Source organism: Gopherus evgoodei, chromosome 22 (genome assembly GCF_007399415.2).
Source record: "Gopherus evgoodei ecotype Sinaloan lineage chromosome 22, rGopEvg1_v1.p, whole genome shotgun sequence".
NCBI lineage: Eukaryota > Metazoa > Chordata > Testudines > Testudinidae > Gopherus > Gopherus evgoodei.
The window spans coordinates 930,338-951,932 of record NC_044343.1 but is presented as its reverse complement, the minus strand read 5'-3'; the positions used below and the strand labels follow the sequence as shown (position 1 = coordinate 951,932).

The following is a 21,595-nucleotide window of genomic DNA, read 5'->3' as shown; positions in this document are numbered from 1 at the left end:
GTTTTCAAATCACTCCCACCACCACAAAAAAAAATTTTTTTAAACACAAACTCAGTAACAAAACCGATTCAGATCAGGTTTCGTTTCTTTATGAACTGCTGCAATACAAAATGAGCATTTTAACCTAAAATATTTTTTTTTTCTATTTCTAGTTTCTCAGACTTTCAACTACAAATGCTGAAAGTGTGTCTAAACATGCTATTAAGAGCATTATGGAGTTATAGCTAAGGGAGTGAATTAGCAACTGAGACAATTACAAAATATATTTAAAACATCTGATAGGTGAACAAAGTGGAAGTGCAGCACATAATGTCTGATAGCTCCTGTTTGAGAGCCATATTCCATATATGTATTCTTGCTTTGCAGCTGTAAGTACCAACCAACCACCCACTTAAGCAGAGTTTTTAACCTCAGTAAGGGAGATGTGCCAAAGACTCCAGGAAGTCCATTAGCGACCTTACTTTTGCTCCTGATTTTAGGTGGAAGAAGCCCAGATATTATGGTGACAGGCATGCAGTATAAAACTCTTAGACAGTATATTACTAAATTCTGCTTAGTAACTAAGGAGACTTGACACACATACACAGTCTGTGATACTGCAACACAAAAATAAAAAACTGCAGTAAAAAATTTTCCTTTGAAAACTAAATACAGAGGAAAATTTATACAACTAATCCCACATATCTGACAGCAAGACAAGACACTAACTCTACTTATTTTTTTCATATTATTCTATTTATTTCATACTATAAAAACACTGAATAGGCAAAGAATACATATTCTTCCTGCAAGTCTGTTCTGAAGACTCATGTTCTACATAAATAAAAAAATAAAAGTCCTGTCTGACCTACAGGAAAAGTGAATTAACATGATACATAAAGCAACTGCCCAAATATGAGAAAATAACCTCCCTCAAACATCCCAGATGGTCAACTTTCTAAGACAGGGGCTCATCTCCTAATGCCCCAACTTGATTATCTACATCACAACATAAAATCAACTAAAATAAAGTTATCCTCTACTTTAGTAGACTATCAACTCCCAGAAGGGTTTTTTTACCCACGAAAGCTTAAGCCCAAATAAATCTTAGTCTTTAAGGTGCCACCAGACTTCTCTTTGTTTTTACTCAAGACAAGTTATAGAGACACAGTGCAGCAGCCCACAGAGAACGCTGGGAGCTTTTATCCTCCTAGCTACTGAAGAATGGGAAATGTGCTGTACCTACAATCACTGCAGCTAAAATACAAAACAAAAAAAGAAAACCCTTTCATTTACACAGATAGGCAGTACATGGGTGTCTCCACCATGAGAAAGCGACTGCCACACAACGAACAATCCTGCATAAGCAGGAGATACAAGACCCCCTGCTGGGGCTTTTCCACCCCTAAATTCTAGGATTTTCTGACACACTTCAAACCTCAATAAGGGGGTGAGGGATTCTAAATTTCTGGTTTCTTCTTTGGTGTCAGGGAAGGCTGCCCAGTAAATTGAAACCGAATGGAGAATGCCAGGAGGACTCCTAAGAACGGCCGTAGGGGTCAGACCAAAGGTCCCTCTAGCCCAGTGTCCTGTCTGCCGACAGTGGCCAGTGCCAGGTGCCCCAGAGCGAGTGAGCAGCTCAGTCACCACCGCCCGCCGCGCCCGCACTCCAGAAAGGGACGTTGGCGAGCGGCTCCGCCACCCCCGGGCTCCCTCTCTGCTCTGCAGCGGGCACGAGCGCTTCCCACAAAGCTACAGTCCGAGCCCGGGGCGCCTCCCGCGGGGGCAGGCCGGGCAGCTCCGCTTACGCTGCCCGCCGGCCCCGGCCCCGGCCCCGGCCCCGGCCGCCCAGGCGCGGCGCAGCCCAGCCCTGGGCAGGGCCAGGCTCGGGCCCCCGGGACGCGCCCACTGCAGGGCCCGCGGGGCAGAGCCTGGGCCTCGCCGCGCACCAGCGGCGGCTGCGCTCACGGGCAGTGGCCGGGCGGCGGTGGCGGCGCGCGAGACCTGGGGCGCTGACAGCCCCTCCCCCGGCCCGGTCACTTACCGAGGGTCGCCGCCGCCAGGCAACAGGAACTGCCCCTATGACCCGGAAACAGAGCGGGGCAGGTAGAGGCGCAGCGCTGCGCATGCGCCAGACTTGGGGGGGTGCTGTGTCTGTCACACAGACAGACAGAGGGACTAGGAGGTGGCGGGCGGGGGCTCTTTGGCTTGGCGGGAGCAGGGGGGCGGGGTGTGACGGGGGGGGCAGGTTAAAGTCGGGCCTGAACCCCGAGGCTCGCAGAGCGACAGGCCTGTCAGCGATTCCCCCCACCACCACCACCACCAGCGCTGCGGGGGAGGGGCCGTGGCTGGCCATGTCCCCATCTCACCAGGCCAATCGCAATGGCCTCTAGGCACTGCCAAAATATAAAATTTAAACTCAGCGCCTCAGCCTCCAAGGAGAGACCCACGTCTACACTGCTCCAGCGCCTGTGGCCGGCGTGGCAGCTGAGTGAGGCTCAGGCAGGGGCACTGGTAAAGCGCAATGTAGACACTCAGGTCTGGGCCGAAGCCAGAGCTCTGGGACCCCTCAGGAGCTATATCTCTAGAAAGGGGCTCATCATAGCAGCTTGCAAACCCCGTGGGGAGGTAGAGCTGTAGGCCCAGCAGCATAGCAAGATGCAAGGCCAGAGCTGAGATGAGCATGCAAGCTGCGTGCTCAGACCAAGGTTCCCAATCAGCAAGATGCTGTGCACTGTTGTTTTTCAGCACACTGGCTTTCATGTGCTGTGTAGGGCCACCTTAGCTCTGTGTTCATTAAACCTATTTATCAGTGAGATGCAAGACGGAAGGGTGAGGGGTTCTGGTCATTCTGTGAGGGTCATCTCAGCATTTCTTTCGAATGAGGAGGTTGGCCTCCAAAGCCTGCGGGAAGCCAGGACCTGTAGGGAAAAGAACATCAATCTCATGGAGAACTGATCTCTCTAGGGCTTCTCTGAACCACATCAACACCCTTTCTCCAAGAGGTTGCAGGTTTAGAGCAGCACGTAATGAGGATCCATCCAGACTCACAAAGAATCCCTCACAGGCAAAGGAGAGGAATCCACAGGAGAATCTGTTTACCCATTCTATGGTTCCCTGACCATTTCCACTGGCCACTGCTCACAGTCTCTTTGCATGCTCAGACAGCAAGTCAGTTCCCTCTTCAAATACTTGAAACAATAGCATTTGTTTTTTATGAACATTGGGCATTTTATAAACAAGGCCAATAACTTATTTGAACCTAATCCTAGGGATGGATGACAAACTTTCTTCCTCTCAAAGAGCTACCTGACCTGTAGAAGCTTCTAGATAAACACAATCTTCACCAAAGGGGCTTTCCAGAAGCCCTGCCTTTCATCAGCAAAAGTCTATGACTAGGAACAAATAGCTAGGCTTTTAATTAATGGTGTTTAGTACCTCAGCTGACAGCTTTAGCAAGGTAGTTCATATGTTTGTGTAAAGATCATTTAGGGCTTTACATTAAATGTGGTATTAATCATATTAAACTTATGATGCAATTTTCCATTCAATAAAGACAGCACTAAAGTGGTATTTGAAATCTTTGTCAGCTAAGACAATTGCAGCCAGGGGCAGGGCATCCTGCAGCAATGGAGAAGTTTTTCAAGCAGAATTCAGCTATGAGATACAGTGTCCCTCATGCAGCCAGCAGCGTGGAAGGCATTAATATGAATATGTATTTCCAAAGCAACTATTGCCATAGAGCGAGACATTATACAGTAAAGGAAGTTTAGTTTCCGCATTTGATGCAGAGCTTGTATGATGTATTATATGAATTAATACGTTCACTCTGCTGGAAATAAAAACAATCTATTTTTATTTTTGCATTATTGATAAGGATTTTGACAAGCAAGCTAATCCTTTGATTTCAGTACCTGGCTACTAAAATACCTGTAGGAAAAAAAACACAAGCTCGTGTATTCAAAGCAAAATAAGTTTAGGGTCTCAGCCTAGTTATCACAGAATCAATACACTAAAATCTGGAACTGTCCAGGTCTGCTCAGGAGAAGCCCAGGACTGCAAATCTAGGATGTTATTTGCATGACAGGATTTGGTTGTGTCAACAAAGCTGTGCAGGATTGACTGTAATGATGAGACGTTTTGGAGCATGCATCTGAGGAAGTGGGTATTCACCCACGAAAGCTCATGCTCCAAAACGTCTGTTAGTCTATAAGGTGCCACAGGACTCTTTGCTGCTTTTACAGATCCAGACTAACACAGCTACCCCTCTGATACTTGTAATGATGAGGAGAGTTGGGTGCCTCAGATGGTACTGAGGTGCATTAGCAAAGCTGTGTAGAAGCACAACTGAGAATGAAAATCTGTCCTTAACTATAAAGTCTATTTGTTTCTTGTGAAATGGTTCCAAAGCTGCATATACAAGTGGCTGAGACACAGCAGTATTTTGTTCAATCATTGTCTATGCTCAAACGCCATCGTACAGTGAACAAAGCATAATTCACCTACAGACTCATCTTATTATTAAAATATTTTCTTCCCTACTTGGATTCTGAACTGATCAGACACAAAGTTCTGAATGTCAATGATTAAACACGGCCCCAAAAGACCTGAGACACTTAAATTCATTTTGCCATCAGCTTTGTCAAACTGAAACAACGAACTCTCCTAGTTGTTTTCATAATACTAAGTTCAGTCGTGACAGACCAGATTCCAAGAGGGGACCCAGATATGACAAGGATTGAAAATAACTGTGTTTGGCCTAATGATGAGATGCAACTTTTTCACTGACCTTAACAAATGCAATCCTGCCCTACTCATATCCATTCAGAACACTGCTGTAAAGATCAGTTTCCTAACCCTACCCTGACCATAACATCCCTCTCTTTGAATCCCTCCACTGCTCTTTCTCTATCACATCAAACAAACTGCTTGTCTTGACTTCATGACTTAGCACCAGCCTGCCGATCCTCTCTCATTCACTATTCAAATGTCAACGCCCACCTCTGATCTGCCCAGGATGCCAGCCTCCATCACTGACTAGCTACATTTTCAAACACACAGGCTGCCCTTTGCACTTGGAGCATGTTTAGACTGCTGGTGTGCTGAGACCACTGCCTATCATGCTAGCCTATACAGTCTGTTTCCTTGTATTCCCATGCCCTGTCTCCATCTGTTGGCTGTTATATTAGACTTCAATTATAAGCTCTTTGCAGTAGAAACCATCTTTTTGCTCTGCCTTTGTACAGCACCTAGCCCTTTACTGGGGCTCCTAGGCTCCATGGGAATACAAATAATAAATAACAATGAGGATGCCATTTGGGGGTAAACAGAAGGCTGTCATCTGGTGACAGAATCATCCTAAGACACAGACTGTATTTGTGCTTCACAGAGATGAGATACAGCCCAGACCGTGTCAGCAGGGCTAGTCCTAGACCAAATGGTGCCCCAGGCAAGGAGCATCTTCAGTGCTCTCCCTTCACTTGTTAAACTTTTGAATACCTTATTTTTTGTTGTATCTGTAGCCCAATTCATGACTTTGATGAATGATTTGCATGCATGATTTATTCCTGTGATATAAGACAATAAATTTGCATGCAAAGGTCCAGGAACATTCTAGGAGGTTAGTGAAAAATTAATCCACATATGGAATACATGAAACATTTTACTTCAAACATTCTATTTTCCCAACAAAAACAGCCCCCCTGAGGCCGGCGCCCCTCACCCAGGCTTTCGCCTGTCCCTAAAACCAGCCCTGCGTGTCACTATAATTTTTCAAAATTGACACAGGAAAAACATCTGATGTTGGGGGCATGTGTCCTGTGGGCATCTGAACGTCAGTATAGTGAGTGTGCACAGCAACCAGTTCAAATACTGTGTCACCAAACCCAAATGAGGGTTGGATAGTGACAAAGGAAACAGCATTATCCTTCCAATGCTGTTTAATAATCTACATGATAAAACACTTGTTATTGGCAATGAACAAATAGGAGATAGGGAACAACCCAGACATGTCATCAAGAGAAGCTCCATCAGTATCAGGCGTGCTTATCCACTCCCCAGGCAGAGGAGATAAGATCCTGGAGCTGTGTCAGGCAAGGGAGGGAATAGGATCCTGAAACTGTTCCAGGGAGGGGCAAGTAAAAAAGCAATGCTGAACTGAAAGGAAAAGAAGATGAAAAGTAAAAAGGAGAAGCACTGAACAGAGTCATCTGACTGCAAAGAGCCAGCCTGCCTCCTTTCTCTAAACTCCTGGGGTTGCAATGAGCATCCACTAGGATGCAGATACGTGGCAGCACATTCCCAGTTAGGTTCCATTCTTGAGTCAGCTTCACAGATTGCTTGAAATCTCGCCTTGTTTCGGCCTACAGCAATGTTAGCACAGTATCACCATGGCCTGGTTCTGCTGGTTGTTTTATTGGACTCTTGTCAGTAATCTCCCATTCCAAATGGGATTTCCAGCACATTTATCACTGTCACCATGTCACAATAGCCAAACCTTGTCTCTCTCTTTTCCCTAAATAGAAGCTTTTAGGCAGCTGTCTCTCTTTCTAGAAATGTCAAATTTCAAGTTTACTGCTGGCTTTCAGAGTCCTCTGTCAGGGCTATTAGCAGAAGTTTCCTGTTGGAATTCACAGAACTCAGCCCTTTTCCAGGTCAAGCACTGCCTGCCTACATTAGCTGATTGGTGCTGCACTGGGGAGCCCAGGGCAAAAATGTGCAGACATCAATATATTAAACACAACTGGCAAGATGAGGGGTCACTTTAACATGTCAGAACCCGAGCATGGGAGGAAGAAGAGACGCCTGAGCCTGTTTTCTTCTTCAGAAATTAATTCACCACTAGTGAAAGATGCTGGCGCAAGAACCCCAGAGACTGATGGCCACAGAACAGGTGTAACATGAGCCAGAGCAATGCTCCCTCACCAATATTCCTCAGCCCAGCACTGGGGTCTAAGCAGGAGTTCATTCTCCAAGTCCCATTGAGTCTCTCCACTGAGAGCAAGCAAGGGGTCAGACTGGGACAAGACGGGCAATAGTGATATCAAGGTGAAAGGCTTTATATGCCATTGCTGATATCTGAGCCAGACAGTCCCCCAGCCTTTATGATTCACCAGGGTTTAGTGACATCGAATCTCAAAGAGGAGAAGAGCTTCCCTGAAATCTGCAAAGTGCTTTGGTCGCAGTTATAGAGTTCAGCATGTCCCTGGCAGGTAGATCTCTACAGACCCTCTTTCGTATGCCCATGGTACCGAGGGCTGCACACTGCCTCACACAGCCTTCACCTAGAATAGAGACAATCTTGCTGTAACACATTCAATGGCAAACCCTTGGCTCCCTTCCATGGCACAGCCGAGTTGGAGAGCTCTGCACCTGGCAGTGGCTTCCTGGGATTCATCTAACTCCTGTTACATAAACATTGGGAGCATGTTTATGAGAAAGGATTCATTTAGACACACCACCTTTTCTACACTTGAGAATGGGGGCCGTCTCTGTCTAGACTCTAGTGATGGGGTCCCAATTGCTGCAGAGGACCCACTTAGTTTGAATTCTAGTCAGTCCTGCTAGCATCTCACTTCTAAGGACTTGTCTACACTTACAGCACTGCATCAGTGCTGCTTAGTGAAGACACTGACTTTGCCAATGGGAGAGCATCTCCTGTCAGGGTAGGTACTCCTCCACCCTGAGAGACAGTAGCTATGTTAACAGGAATAGCCCTTCTGTTAACAGAGCACTGTCTATACCAGGGGTTTGGTTGGTATAACTATGTCACACAGGGGTGTGGATTTTCCACCAGGGCTTAGTCTGTGAATCACCCACAGTCCTGAAACAGGGGCTCCATAAAATGTTCTTTAGTCATGCCCTGAACCCCACGTGGTTCTAAGCTGGCACCCAGCTGCCTGCCTCGCCTCCCTCATTAAGGGACTTTATACCTTAGGATGTCCCTCATTCCAGGCTTGGCTGGTGCGATCTCATGGAGAGTGGGAGGCAAGTATGTTTTCTGTGGAGCTATTTAGGATGATTTCCTCTTTCATAGCATGGATTAATGTTACTAACAACAAACTGACTCCTCTTTGCCTTTCTGAATTAGGAGCACAGGTCCTGCTATGCTTCTTACTGAAAGGGGCAGGGCTCTGATTCTCACTGGCAATCCAGGTCATAGTCTACTCAGAGTAGCTACTAGACCATCTGTGCCCATGGGAAACAAGAAAGACTTGAGGCCTCTTACCCAGCCCTCCATCCCTTCTCTTTCTGGCCTCCCCTGTAATTTGCTTGCTCATCTATGTCACTAAACTTGTTTTCTCTTCTGCCATGTCGTGGCACTGCTGTTAAAATGCTGTCAACACAGAAATAGCACCAGCAACAGGCAGGTCTGGGACTACAGGTGCAGGCTCCTCACTGCTTTTACTGAGCAGGAACAATAGGAACAGCCAATGTGAGGGGCAGGGGGCCAATTCTGAGAGGGTGGAAAATGGTCTATTGCTCCAGGACTGCCACCTGGCCAGCATCGGTATCACTGCTAAAGAAGAAGGTCACTCTGGCTGTGCTGCTGCAGGGGAGGGAGAGGGACCAAAGCGCTGCCTATCCAAGGGCCACATCACAGGAGCCCCAGGGCCATCCCTAATTTGCATAAATTGAGCCAATGGTGTAAGCCTTCATCACTGACCCACAGGTGCAGCCTGCAAAGATTCCAGGTCCCAGCAGCTGTCCAGCCCAATCTGAATGCTAGTCTCTCCACAGCCTGCAGCATGCTGGGCTCAGTCCTGGTCTGGGTGGAGATGGGCCTCTAATAACAGCAGCTGTCATAGAGCTCTCTTCAATGACTTGACCTCCTGTCAAGGTAACCTGAGGGGAACATCACGCAAGAACAAACTCTCGGTGCCCCAGCCCACCACACTATGTTAACCAGTGCAGCACAACGTTCCTAGGCACCCAGGAACGCCAAAGGAGACTCACAGAGTCCCAGTGAGATTCAGAGTCTCTCTCTTGTGCCAGGGTCTGGTGTCTGCATGTTCATGGGAGATGCAAGATCACAGATCTCCTACAGCACAGCTCAGATCCAAGCTTTGTGCAGCTCCAGCTCACACACGGCCCGGGGCACTTGCTCTAGACTGCGACACACGAAACCATGTACACATCTAGATGATCCAGGCATTGGGCTCTCCTCCACAGCAGACCAGAGCCTGAGCCCTTAAGGCACGCCAGCCTGGGGAAATGAACCCAGGATCCCAACGGCAGTGCAAAGAAACTTGGCCAGCAGTGGTACAGGTCTGAGCTCCCAAAGGAGGCTTGACCTGAGTATCAAGGTGGAATCTCCTGCCTGGCAGCACAGAGCACTATACACTAAGTCACTGCTGATGTAACTCATTGGAAAGTCAAGATCCAGCACTCCAGGGCCTCACTGTAACCATGTCACCCCTCCTGCATGGGAGGAACTCCCTATAAACATCTGCTAAGCCACTTTCTGGTCCTCCTTCAAACCCCTCCTTGACATTTCCTCAGCTGTGATAGCTACGACACACGCAACAGCCAGGCAGCTGGGGAACTCCAATTGCAGCTTCTCAGGCCGACCAGCAGTGTCTCACTCTTTCCTTGGGCACCTTGTCTCTGCCTGTATTCCTCTGTCTTACCTGTAGACTGTAAGCTCTCTGGGGCAGGGGCCACCTGACTGTTACCTGTTTGTGCAGCTCCCAGCCTCTAGGAGCTACCGCAATACAAAATAATCAGAGCTTGTGTTACAAACCCGGCTAGAGGCCCTGTGCGAGCTGGTCCACCTGTGTCTGTAAAAGCCCCTGTTACACCTCAGTGCCAGACCGAGGCACCACAAAGGAAAAGATGCTTCCCATGGAGAGCGCATGACGTGACCAGTCCTTTCCTCCCCCTTAAAGGGCGTTACTGACCTTGAGCACCTCTGAAGATCCCTTGCTTGGGCGTGAGCTTTGCCAAGGGGCATGGGGTGCAGAGAGAGAAGCTGCCATTTCCAAACTCCTGCTGCTCCCTCTGGAAGGCCAATGTTCTGCAGTGCCCTGAGCGGCTTCACTCGCGCACCAAGCACAGGAAGCAGGGGGACGAGGCCCAGGGGTGAGAACATGCGTAGGATAAAGTCCTGTCTGCCCAGCACATTCCACAGAGCAGAGCCCTCCCTCCCGCAGCCTAGGGATGTTTTCCTCTTGCTTTAGATGCACTGAGCTTGTCTTGCCTCTGCACAGGGTTAGCACTCTCCATGCAGCCCCACAGTGGAGGGCTGAGCCCCAGTGTGTGTGTAGGGTGTGGGGGGAGAAAGCATTTCACTTTGGCTTTGGTTAACTAAGCCCTGGATGGTTTTTTGACTCCCCATGTTTGTTCCCACATCACATGTGGAGCTGAAACGTCTGTGTCTCTGGGAAGGAAAGACTAGGCCCAGGCAGCCCAGCGAGGCTAGCCCCAGGCAGGCCCAAAAATGCTCTCAGGGCTACTCAGAAAGGACAGAGCATTTCCTGACCTTCCCTTTTTTGTTAATCTAAAATTTAAAGGAAAAAAAATTGACCCTGAAGCCTCCTTTGGGAAAGAGACAGGAGATGCCTGGGCAGCTAAGACCAATGAGAATGAACAGGGTGCCATGCCCTGGAAGTCTGGGAACAAAGCGGGTAGGCCAGGCTTCCTGGGTACAGCCAGGCCTGGCAGGAATCGGGGGTACAGCCAAGCCAAGCCAAGCCAGGCACAGATGGGGGAGCGGGTACAGCCAGACCAGACAGGAAGCACAACCAGGCCAGGCCAGGCCAGAAGGGAGGGTGGACAGGTACAGCCAGGCCATGGTATCAGCCATACTCACTTAGGCACTGCAGACCATTTTTATTCACCAGAGGTTTGGCGCACAGTGAACAGCTCGTGAAGCTGGAGAACGTCCCTGGCACCAGCTGGTGCCCATTGACCCTTTTCCACTTTTGGCTCTTTTCTCTCTCTTTTGGTTGGTCTTTGTTCTTACCCTAGAAGGGGGAAAGCAGTGTCATGGCATAGAGTAGCACGAGTTCGCTATGGGTGCGCACGCACATACCCACGTGCACACACCCAGCTGACCCCCCCCCCCCCCACACACACACACCCCTGATCCCTCAGCAGGCACGTTGGGCTCATTAGAGCTAGTTCAATTGTGTGGTTAGTGCTTGGCCTGCATGTGTTCCCCAGGGACTGAGCCAGCCCCAGAGTCTCTGCAGCCCCGCTAGGGTGAGTGCACTTGTGACCGAGGGCAGGATGCAGTCTGTGTGCAGCAAAACATTTGCACTACACCCTAGAATATAAATTCACACCTGCTCCCTGCCCGGGGGTTGTTGCCTGGGTAGGGCTGTGCCACAGACAGGGTCCATGCACTGAAAAGAGGACAGCTTCCCCAGGGCAGCCCAGCAGCCAGCCCTGCCAGACCCCTCCTCACCCTTGCCCCACACAGGTGGCCATGTTGTCATCTGGAGGAAACATCCTCCCTGACTGGAACTCCCCACACATTGGGCAGCCCATTCTGGAGCAGCCAGGACATGTTCTGGTCAAATCTGGCCCAGGGCGAAGCCCAGGGAGCGACACTCCTAGCAGGTGGTATTAGGGGCTGGGCTGCTGTCATGTCCCACAGCAGCCCAGCTAGACCCTACCCTAGATCCCACCCTAGACCCCGGGGAGCTTACGTCCTCTCTGGTGACAGTGCTGAAAGCCCCTCATGGGTTCTGCTTTTCTCCCTCACCTTATCCTTCTGCCAGGACCCAGTGACACGGCTCCGCAGGGAACTCAGCCGGCGCTTCACCTTGGTGCCTCTCTCAGTCTTATCACTCTTCCCATTGTCCTCAGCCCTGAAACAAGCCAGGAAACGAGTCTCATCTAAAGGGAAGGCAAAGGGGGTGGGAAGTGCCAAGGAAGCCCTGGGACAGGCATGTGTCCCATGCACAACGCCCCCAGGAGAGACTCCTGATGGAGCTCACTGACAGGCCCCTCGAGAGCCCCCCAACATAGAGTTCCCCAAATCTCATGAGCTTCAGTCACCTCCCACATCTGCAGCCTTGTGATGAAGGTGCTGAGCTCTCTGGGACCTGGGTTCAAGTCCCAGCTTAGCCACTGACTTCCTGCATGTCCTTGGGAAAGTCACTTCCCCTCTGTGACGCAGCACTTGTCTACAAGAGGAGGAGAGTAACCCTGCCGCCTATTTGGACAGTAAGCTCCTTGGGGCAAGGGCTGCATCTGTGCAGCACCCAACACAATGAGGCCCTGATCCTGCCTGGGGCAGCTGGCTGGGATGCCTGAATAGGTGGGGAGTTGGGATGGGGATGTGGGGCACCCATGCCAATGGCTCACTTACTCATTAGACAGAAACTCGAACCAGGTAAGGTTCTGCTGGGATTCGTTGCTGCCCTCGGCTGTGCAGGCCCCTTGCTTCGCCCTGCACAGTGGAACAGGACAAGGCATCAGACTGGGAGGAAGAGTAAACTGCCCCAGAGCTTCTGAAGGGAGCAAGTTTTGCCTGTCCAGGGGGACCCCAGCAAGCTCTGCACACCCTGGGGGGGGGGTTTGGTGTGGGGCAGTTCCCGTGTGGGTGCCTGGCAAGCCCTGCACACCTGTTCCCAGGGTGGTGCTAGGGGCCATGTACACTGTGGATGTCAGCTCCCAGGAAAGTCTTGGGTGGATCCTGGTGGGCCTTGTGCACTCTGGGGGGTTGTTGCATGAGAGCTGCCCCAGGGGCATTGGGAGGTAGGACAGCCCATGAGACTTATCCAGCCCCCAGGTCCCCTCTCCCAGCCCCACACTCACCCATGAAACTGTTTCAGCTCCTGCAGCACCTGCTGGACGATCAGCCTGCCATGGAGGAGGAAAGGGGTTAGGAAGTCGCCCCAGCGGTCACTGTTCCAAACTCCCACGCAGCCCAGGCCCAGCCCAGGAAAAGATTCATGCCTGGGGGTAGGTAGCAAGAGCCAGCAAAATGCTTCCCTCGTACCCTGGTGACTAGGAAGGAGCAGCTGATGGAGGGAGCATGCTAGCTACGGAGACCCACCTGCAGGGTCACACTGTGCCTCACACAGCATGAAACGCCAGCTGTTTGGCTGACAATCTCAGTGAGCCCAGGACGCATCTCAGAGCATCCCCTGGGTCCAGGGCGCATCCCAGAGCAGGCACTGCCACGGCTCATGGCACTGCTGTTTCTTGCTCTCTTACAGTTAGAGGCTGAATCCAGATCCCCAGCAACTCAGAAGAACTAAGAGAATCACTGACCCACCCCCTGCTCCAGGATCACTGACACCTACACGTGGTCTGGGGCCACATGGTCCTTTTCAATCGTCTCCAGCGCAGGCGGTTCAATACCTGGAACCCAGGGAGAACATGGTCAGTGGGGATGCCAGCTCCCTGGGCTGTCCCTTGGCAGAGAGTCACTTTTCAAGCTAGGTACAATTAACCCTGGGCCTGCTGGGCTCCCACGCTCCCTTTAACGGGGAAGAAGGGTCGCTGTGGAGTCTGCCTTGGTTTCCCAACCTGTCCCTTCTTAGTTCCATTCCCTGCTCTGCCTCCTTCACATGCTCCTTGAAATCGGAGGGCAAGAGCTCAGTTCATCACATATGTCCAAAGCTACTTGACCTCCTGCACTACTTCTCCGATGCATCCTCTTTCTGCTCCCTCCCCATCTTTTCCCAGCTGAGGGCCGGAGATACACGCAGATTGCTTGATGGCAGCCTGGTGGGCTCATTAATGGAGATTTCAGCAACAGGCTCCCTCAGTGTGGACAACACAAAGCTCCCGTGAGGTGGGAAGCTTTGGAGGTGACAGGCCATGGTCAAATCCTGGTGTTCTCGTGAGTTCCTCGTGCTCTCAAACAAGTTTTGTCTCATCACCCTGCTCTGAAGCAAGGGGTTTCTGAATGGGCAGGAGTCAAGAGGAAGCAGCTCTTTCTGGGCAGGGATTGTGTTTCAGCAGCTTTTCCTGGGGAACTTCACAAAGGGATCGTAAACCCCAACAGGATACCCAGCCAGGTGATGGTCAGTTCTCTCTCTAGCCTGCCTAAAGCCTGTCCAATCCAGGAATGAGAATCTCTGCGATTCTGCTCTAAAGGCTGCGCCCTGTCTTGGTTTATCCCATCCCAGGCAGGCTCAATACTTGCTGGCTGCACATCACTGGCTGTTCTGGAAGCTGAGTTGCCAGGGGAAGCCTGCACTGTGCCCCTGACAGGCGGGACTGAGGCTCATGTAGAAACTGTGTTGTTGGGATGCTGCCTTCTGTCCACAGGGCACTGTTTGTTGTTGTGTGCAACCAGGGATCCGACACCGCACTCAGCCACGGACACGTTCTGTGGCAAGGTGTCACTGGAGACAGCTACGACGTGTCATACCACAGTAACAGGGGCTATGGAAATTCCTTAGATCAGACTCACGGTACGTCTATACTGCACCTGGGGCTGTAATTTCTGGCTTGGGAAGATGTAACCACACTAGCTCTGACTCAGCTAGCATGCAACAAACAGTGTAGCTGAAGCTGTCCGAGTCCATACCCAGGGCTGCACAGACTTCAGGATACTCCACAGGATCTCCTGCAAGCACACATTCCTAAGACTACATCTGTACAATTAACCTTTTTCATGCCAGGTATTTACTCACCTTTGGCAACTGGGAGCGACACCTCCAGGTTGTGAGAGATTTGAGGAGAAGAAACCTTGTTGCAGGTGGAAGGGACAGACTTTGTCCTCAGTCTCTTCCCATTGCTGCCATATTCCTGGAAAAGACAAAAATCAGCAACGTTTCAGGGGCACGTGGTTTGCACCGGTCCTGAGCACCAGCAGGGTTCTGCTGATGACCCCACCCCACCATCTTGGTGGAAGTCACAGCCAGATAGTTACCACACAGTATAAATCAGGGCCTCTCTTCAAAACCGATTACACTGGAAACAAACCCTGGGAATAGGCTGACATCCCATGCACTCTTTGGTATTTAACCAGAGTTATGATCACAGCACATGCTGGAAAAGCCATCTATTTACTAGAGTTTCTATGGAGGGCTGAGGGTCTGGGCTTTAGGATGGCGTGGAAGAAGTATATGCTGCTGTGATATCTGCTGTCTACCAGCTGGTTCCATGCCTAGAACTTTTGTACAGGTCTCCTTTTCACATATAGTGAATAGAAAGAAACAAAGATATTGGGTGGAGCTGCTAATCAGGAGACCTGGGCTCTATTCCTAACTGGCTTGAACTCTCAGTGACCTCTGCATCAGGTTCCCCATCTATAAGATGGGGGAGATGTCCCTACTCTCCGGGGCTCTGATGGGGTCTGTGAACCTCACGGCACAGAAGGTGCCAAGTGACACACGTTATTATTACGCAGGAACATGCATCCGTGACCCCTCGGGGCCCAGGGGCTGGAGCGGTTTGTCCCAGAGCAGAGCGAGGACACAGTTGAGGATTCACAGGTGCCGAGGTCCCTGGGGGTGGTGCTGTCAGGAACAGAGCCTGGAGAGACAGGGCATAGGTTGAACCTGCGTGTCCTGCAGTCCAGCATCTCCCCCTCCCCACAATGTGCCACGGGCATGGCTTTCACGCCCACTCACTGTGTCCTCGTGATCGGGCACGATGGCGAAGTTCAGGTGCAGGGGCTCTATCTCCACTTTGATCAGAGTGCTGCCACTGCCTCCCCAGGCCTCCACCCCAGCTGTAGGCAGCTCCAGGGACACACAGGGAGCCAGGCAGGGCAGAGTCCTTTCGAGCTCTTCTTGTTCCAGGTCACTGGCCATCTCGGAGGCATCCAGGCTCAGCCTAGTTCAGGGAACAGAAGCCAGCTCAGACCACAGGAAGGCACAGAGGACACCAGTCTGTGCCCTCCTCTACAGCCACCAGTCCAAGGGCCTCATCCCTAGGGACAGACAGGAAATCCAGGCCCAATTCTGCACCAGACCTGTCTGTCCCACAAAGGCTGTTGGCCCTCAGTGAGGGCCCAAGCCAGTGATTCGTGCTGTTAGCCTGTGGATGGTGGGCAGAGGCTGGCCATACAAAGCCACACCTGTGTCTCCATTCAAGGGAAGCCAGCTGAGGACAAGAAAGGCCTGTTACAGGTACCAACTACATTGGGCAGCAGCCTGGGGGTGACAGATAGGGCAATTTCCTGCCATAGCCTGGAAAAAGTGTATTTGTGAAGGTATAAAGGGTACAGTCCCTTTGGGGTCTGATGCCTGCAGGCTCTGCCCACTGCTCTGAGAGGAGAGCAGAGACTTAATTAGCTGATCTTTGTAAGAGAGGGCGAGACTCCAGAAAGCTGAGGGGAAGGGGCTGTGCCCCTAACGGACCGCTGCTGGAAACTGGGGGAAGTCCTGGATTACTGAGGCTCTGAGGTCAGAGCCAGGAATATTGGGTTGCTGAAGCTATTGGTGTGAGGGCCAGATGTGGGGAAGGGACCTCTCCGCCTGCACAGACTTTGAGGGAAGAATCCATGCGGTTTGATTTGTTTTGTTCAGAAGGGTTAAAATAAACAGCAAACCCTGCTAGAAACTGCTTCCCTGGGTTCTCTGAAGGGAGCTCAGATAGAATGACCCCAGGCAGCAAGCTGGCTCTCCAAGAGCAAAACCTGTCCTGGTAAGTAGGAGGAGGGTGCTAGAAGATAGGCCCCAACCCTTCACAGCTCTGAATTAAGTTTAAGTTATCTGTGGGTTACAGTCCACTGTATTGAACGCTAAATTTATGGATTATTGTGGAATAGGAAGCAACTTCTCTAAGGGGGATGTGGCCAAAGTAAACCCTGTGAAGTGTTGTGAGCCTCAAAGGAGTCTGTTCTAAACAACAGGCCAGGCACGGAGGCTCTTTTGGGACAAAGGGAAGTGGGTTCCTAGGAAATGCCTCAGGGTGTGGGGGGGTGAATGTAAATTCACACCATCAGACCCAGCTGTGTCTTGAGGACAGAACCACTATCTGCTAATTACTACCCTGGAATCTGAGGAGCTAAAACCTGAACTGTAGAAAGGAGAGCGTGACCGATTCATGGTGGTTCTTGTTTTGAGCTAGAGCCCTTACTTGTAACCACATAAAATCCCTGGGGGTTTGAAGGACTGTCTGCCGGCCAGAGCCCTGGCTGGCATTAGGGGTGATCTCTGGTGAGCTCATTAGCCTGCTTGTAGGCTCTTTTAGTGTTTTTAATATGTTTTCTCTGTACTGCTTTCACCTTAGAACTAAACGCACTTGCTTGGAAAGAGCTGAGTGGTTCTCAGAGTTACGCTGCTTATAGCCTCTGTAGAGAAAGCACCATGCAGAAGCTGACTGCTTAGGCCATCTGATTGGCTGGGGCTATCACAGTGTAGAACAGTGCAGCCTGGGCATACCCCAGTCAGGAGGGAGAGAGATGCGGGTCTCTGCCCAAGAGAGGTGAGGCCTGAGGAGCTGGGAGCCTAAAAGTGTGTGACCTTACTGGACCACAGAGGGGGACACTGGTGCAGTTGGCCTGAACTGTGACACTGTGTTAAGAGTCACCAGAACAGACACACCTACACACACAGTCCCTTGCACAGATGTGCTGCTACAGGGGACTATGCAGCAGGAGATGGAGTTGAGCTTGCATTTACACTGCAGCTGTTTCCACCACCAAGCAGATAGCAACCAGGTTTGCTTGCCCAAATCCCACATATGCATGCAAAGGAGGGATTATTGCAGGGCCAGTTTAGAACGCAACCAGAGGTGGGGATGGAGAGAGCGTGGGCGGAGGACCAGGGTAGATGATGCAAGAGATAATAACTATGCCACAGCTGCACCTTCCAGGGTTCTGGTTACACTGCGTAACTCAGAGCAAAACCAGAGTGATCTGTTGAGTCCCTACAATCAGAGTATCAGAGGGTAGCCGTGTTAGTCTGGATCTGTAAAAGCAGCAAAGAATCCTGTGGCACCTTATAGACTAACAGACGTTTTGGAGCATGAGCTTTCGTGGGTGAATACCCACTTCCTCAGATGCATGTGAGGAAGTGGGTATTCACCCACGAAAGCTCATGCTCCAAAACGTCTGTTAGTCTATAAGGTGCCACAGGATTCTTTGCTGCTTTTACAATCAGAGGGATTATGATAATTTGTCTAGAGGCTCCAGCCCAACTTTACCAGCCACTGTAACCCCCACCCCCAAAATGATGGGGGACCCCATTGTAAGCATAGATGGCATCTGTTATGCCCAGTCACAGTGCCCAGAGCCATGCCCTCTGTGGTGCATTTGGTGCATCACTCTAGAATATATAGATCAGCTTTTCTAATTATCAGTATGTCCATGACCTGCCCATACCCCTGCAGGACAGACTGTGCCAGCAAACACTGCTGACACCTGCCCAGCCCCTGTGAGGTTCTGGGACAGACATGGGCAGCTGCCCAGGCAGCATGGCCTGACTCAGTTTGAATGCTGTACTCCTGTTGGCTAAAACACCATCAAAATCATATCGGGCTTTCCCTTTGAAAAAGCCTGATTTTGCAGGCAGGGAGCCACTGCCATGAAACTGCCCTGTAAACCCTGCCACCACACACTTACAGTGGAGGCTGCTAAATAGGCAGGACAAAGAAATTCTCTTTCAGGGGCCACAGACCAGGATAACTCTCCCATGTCCCCCAAGGCCCTGGTGATTCCTAGTGTGCTGAGGGAAAGCACTGTCAGGATGCGAGCCACATAAGAGTGAGTGATGAATAGAGACCAATGGAAAATCTGATGATGCTACCTTGTGGGACCTAGGTGCTGATCCATGTCACTTGGCTCCTGCTAGCCAGACACAGGTCCTGGGAGAACCAGACATTCCCCTTCTCCACATATCGTAAATCACCCAGAAAGGGGACTGACCAAGGCTGTGGCTTGCTGCCAGCCGCCTGTGCACTAGGTCACATGCTCCTGCCACAGCGTAAGCCGTGAATGATACACGGCACATGGAACAACAATAGGTCTTAGGACCAAAGCCTGCGCCTGATAAAGAACTGCCAAGATCTCAGCCCAAGATAATTCCAGGGCACCTTATAAGGAGGAAGAGATAAAAATAGTCGTTGCTGGCTCACAGCTCCCTCCATGCCGGCAGCCAAATCAATATGTTCGTCCCAAGGGGACACGAGTTCACAGAAATCCTGCCCAGAGGCCTGTGTGTGACAGAGCACGTGCAGAGGAGGCAGCTCCAGGCCTGGCTCAGCCTTACCCACAGAACACCCGCTCTCCAGCCACAGGAACCCAGAGGAGGATGTGGCCTGCCAGGGAGGACAGGGTCAGTGCTGGGATCACATGGGCAGGCTTCCTCCCGGGGAGAGCAGCTGGTTTGGCAGAGCTGTCCACCCAATACCTCCTGCTGGCTCGGCCGGAGCTGAGGGGACAAGGATGGGCTGGTGCCATTCTCCAGAGCTTCCCCACTGGGGCAAAGGGATGCAGGCAGGGACCCCACTCATCCCTGGAGGGGAGATCCCCTTTCCAGCTCCTGGGCCTGCTGGGAAGGGCCTTCTTGCTGCTGCTGCTGCTCCTCGCCAAGCGGCTGATGGTATAAAGCCTCTCCCAGCCCCCCACACCCAGGCCTCCTGCAAGAGTTTACATCCCACACAGCACAGGGAGTGAGAGGCTTCCAGGCCTCCCTTGGCAGAGGCTGACTAGGGAGGGGGACCACCCAGCAGTAGAGAGAGATCTGGGCTGCCTGAGCATTCTAGCCAAAGCACTGCACAGGCCTTTGCGGCTCTGGGTGGGCTGCGCCAGCCAGCCTCTTGCAGGGGGAGGAGCGGAGATGTCGGCAGAGAGCAGGCCTACTGGATGGGTGGCTCAGGGCAACCCGGGGAATTGGAGTCCTTTCCCTGAATGTTTATTGGAGCTGGGGTGTCCTGGGGCAGAACAGAGACGGCACAGTCACTGTCAAGCCAGCAGCAGCAGCTCCAGACTGGTCCTGCCACCTCCGACTAGAGGGGAGCTTGGCCCCAGGGCCCAGTCTGGTGCCTGCAGCGAACAGCCACAAGCCAGCGCTCAGCTCTGGGGAGTTCCGGCTGGGGAAGGAAGCAGCGTCTTGGGGTTGCCAGCTCCTTGAGACACTGGGCTTACAGCAGCTACACTGAAAAGCCTGCTGGGGACATGGGCCCCTGGTAGTCGGGGATCAACTTCAGACCCTTGGGTGCCGTACGTAGCCACAACATGAATAACCAAGGGAAAGACCCATAACCGCCCCCTTCTCAGTCTCGGGAAGCCCAGAAGTGGGACACCGGCCCCACCCCCAGCCTAGGGGAGTTTTTTTGTCACACAACAAGTGCAGGTGCATCCCAGACCGAAGAAGCGGCAGCCCGTTTTTACCTGCCGGGGGCTCGAACCCTGATTTCAGATGTCTGGAAAGGTGCTGTTTCACCGCATCCTCTCTCCCTCCTTCCCCCCACAGGCCCCACACAAGCTTGGCTGAGCCTGCCGTACCTGCGCTCGCTGTCTGTAGGGGACACGGGGCTTTCCCAGCTGTGCCTCCGTGAGGTGGACACGGATCTCATTAGCGCGGGGAAGGACTGCTCATCCTCATGCAGCTCCAGTCCTTTAGCCTGCTCTGCCAGGCACCCCCTCACAGGGGGACTGTCCTGGGGCCCTGCCGCACAGGAGCAAGCAGAGTCACTGTTCAGGAAATGGCAGCTGGTCTCCCTGTACTGCACTGAGCCAGAGATGGGATCGGGGCAGGCAATGCCCACAAGCGTTCGCCCCAAGCCTCCAGGCTTCTCTTCCAGTACAGGAGAGCTGTGCACCACCTGGCCTGTCTGTTCTGGCAGCATTGCCATTGCTGGAGTCGCGCTGGCCTCTGGCAGGTTCGGCAGCCCCAGGTCTCTGTAATACTCGGTGCCGTGGAGAGCGAAGTCTATGGAGAGGAGATCCTCAGTGCTGCTGTGCACATCACCCATCAGGGCATCCGGCTCCAGAGACAACGAGTCTTCCTGCCAAGGGAGCAACAGCTTAATACCTTGGGAAGAGACCAGGCAGAGCAGAGCATGGCTGGGGCAGACCACACTGCCCAGGCCTCAGAAAGGGGCACGCGCCCACTCCCACTAGATTCCCTTTCACCTCTTGTGACAAACCAGGAGACAGCTGGGCCCATCCAAAGGCAGCTAATCCCTCCCTCTGGGGCTTTGGAATATTAACACTTAACGTGTTATCCCTGACACCTCGGAAAGACACCAAGCTTCCAGCTCACCTTCCCCTGTGGGGGGGGAGATATCACTGTGACATGTGACACACAGGGACCGGTGTGACACGGGGGAAGAGGCACAAAGGGCTGGAGTTAGGCTTTCCGATGAGTATGGCTGATCACCTCGCTGGCTTTGAGGACTGGGACGTCTCAGATGTGTGAGATTTTTGTGGTGCTGCCCGAGCCAAGAGCAGGGCTCTGGTACCTCTCTGCACTTTGCCTCAGGGCAGTCACTGCATGCCCAAAGCAGGGCAGTCACTGGTCTCAACACTGGAAGGGAAAGAGCAGGGCACAAAGGGCTTCTCTGGTGGGTGAATTGTGCTGCCACCTTAGCACGGGAATGCCTAATACTTCTGTCCTATGGCATGTGGCATTCCTGTGCCTGACTCCCACTAATGCCAAGGGAAGGGGAGTGTGTCATTTCCCTGTGAACGGGGGAAGTGCGTCTCCCAAGCCTTCCAGGCTCCCCAGTAGCCCTGCTCTCCAGTCTCACACTAGGG

General features: G+C 51.8%; 1 protein-coding gene across 2 annotated transcripts in view; it reads right to left on the bottom strand.

The window, feature by feature from the left end:
* Positions 1-2,773: 2,773 nt before the first annotated feature.
* Positions 2,774-21,595, bottom strand: part of LOC115638464 (rho guanine nucleotide exchange factor 18-like) — a 38,111-nt gene continuing 19,289 nt past the window's right edge. Inside the window, exons 4-12 of one of the 2 annotated variants that reach the window (XM_030540022.1) lie at positions 20,342-20,844; positions 15,519-15,723; positions 14,577-14,691; positions 13,236-13,293; positions 12,745-12,789; positions 12,296-12,376; positions 11,687-11,792; positions 10,790-10,943; positions 2,774-2,900 (exon numbers count right to left, since the gene is read on the bottom strand). In XM_030540022.1, the coding sequence (XP_030395882.1) occupies positions 2,845-2,900; positions 10,790-10,943; positions 11,687-11,792; positions 12,296-12,376; positions 12,745-12,789; positions 13,236-13,293; positions 14,577-14,691; positions 15,519-15,723; positions 20,342-20,844 (1,323 nt within the window). In that variant the 3' untranslated portion in view covers positions 2,774-2,844. Of the gene's footprint in view, positions 2,901-4,236; positions 7,263-10,789; positions 10,944-11,686; positions 11,793-12,295; positions 12,377-12,744; positions 12,790-13,235; positions 13,294-14,576; positions 14,692-15,518; positions 15,724-20,341; positions 20,845-21,595 lie in introns of those variants that run through there. The other variant, XM_030540021.1, reaches the window with a different exon arrangement.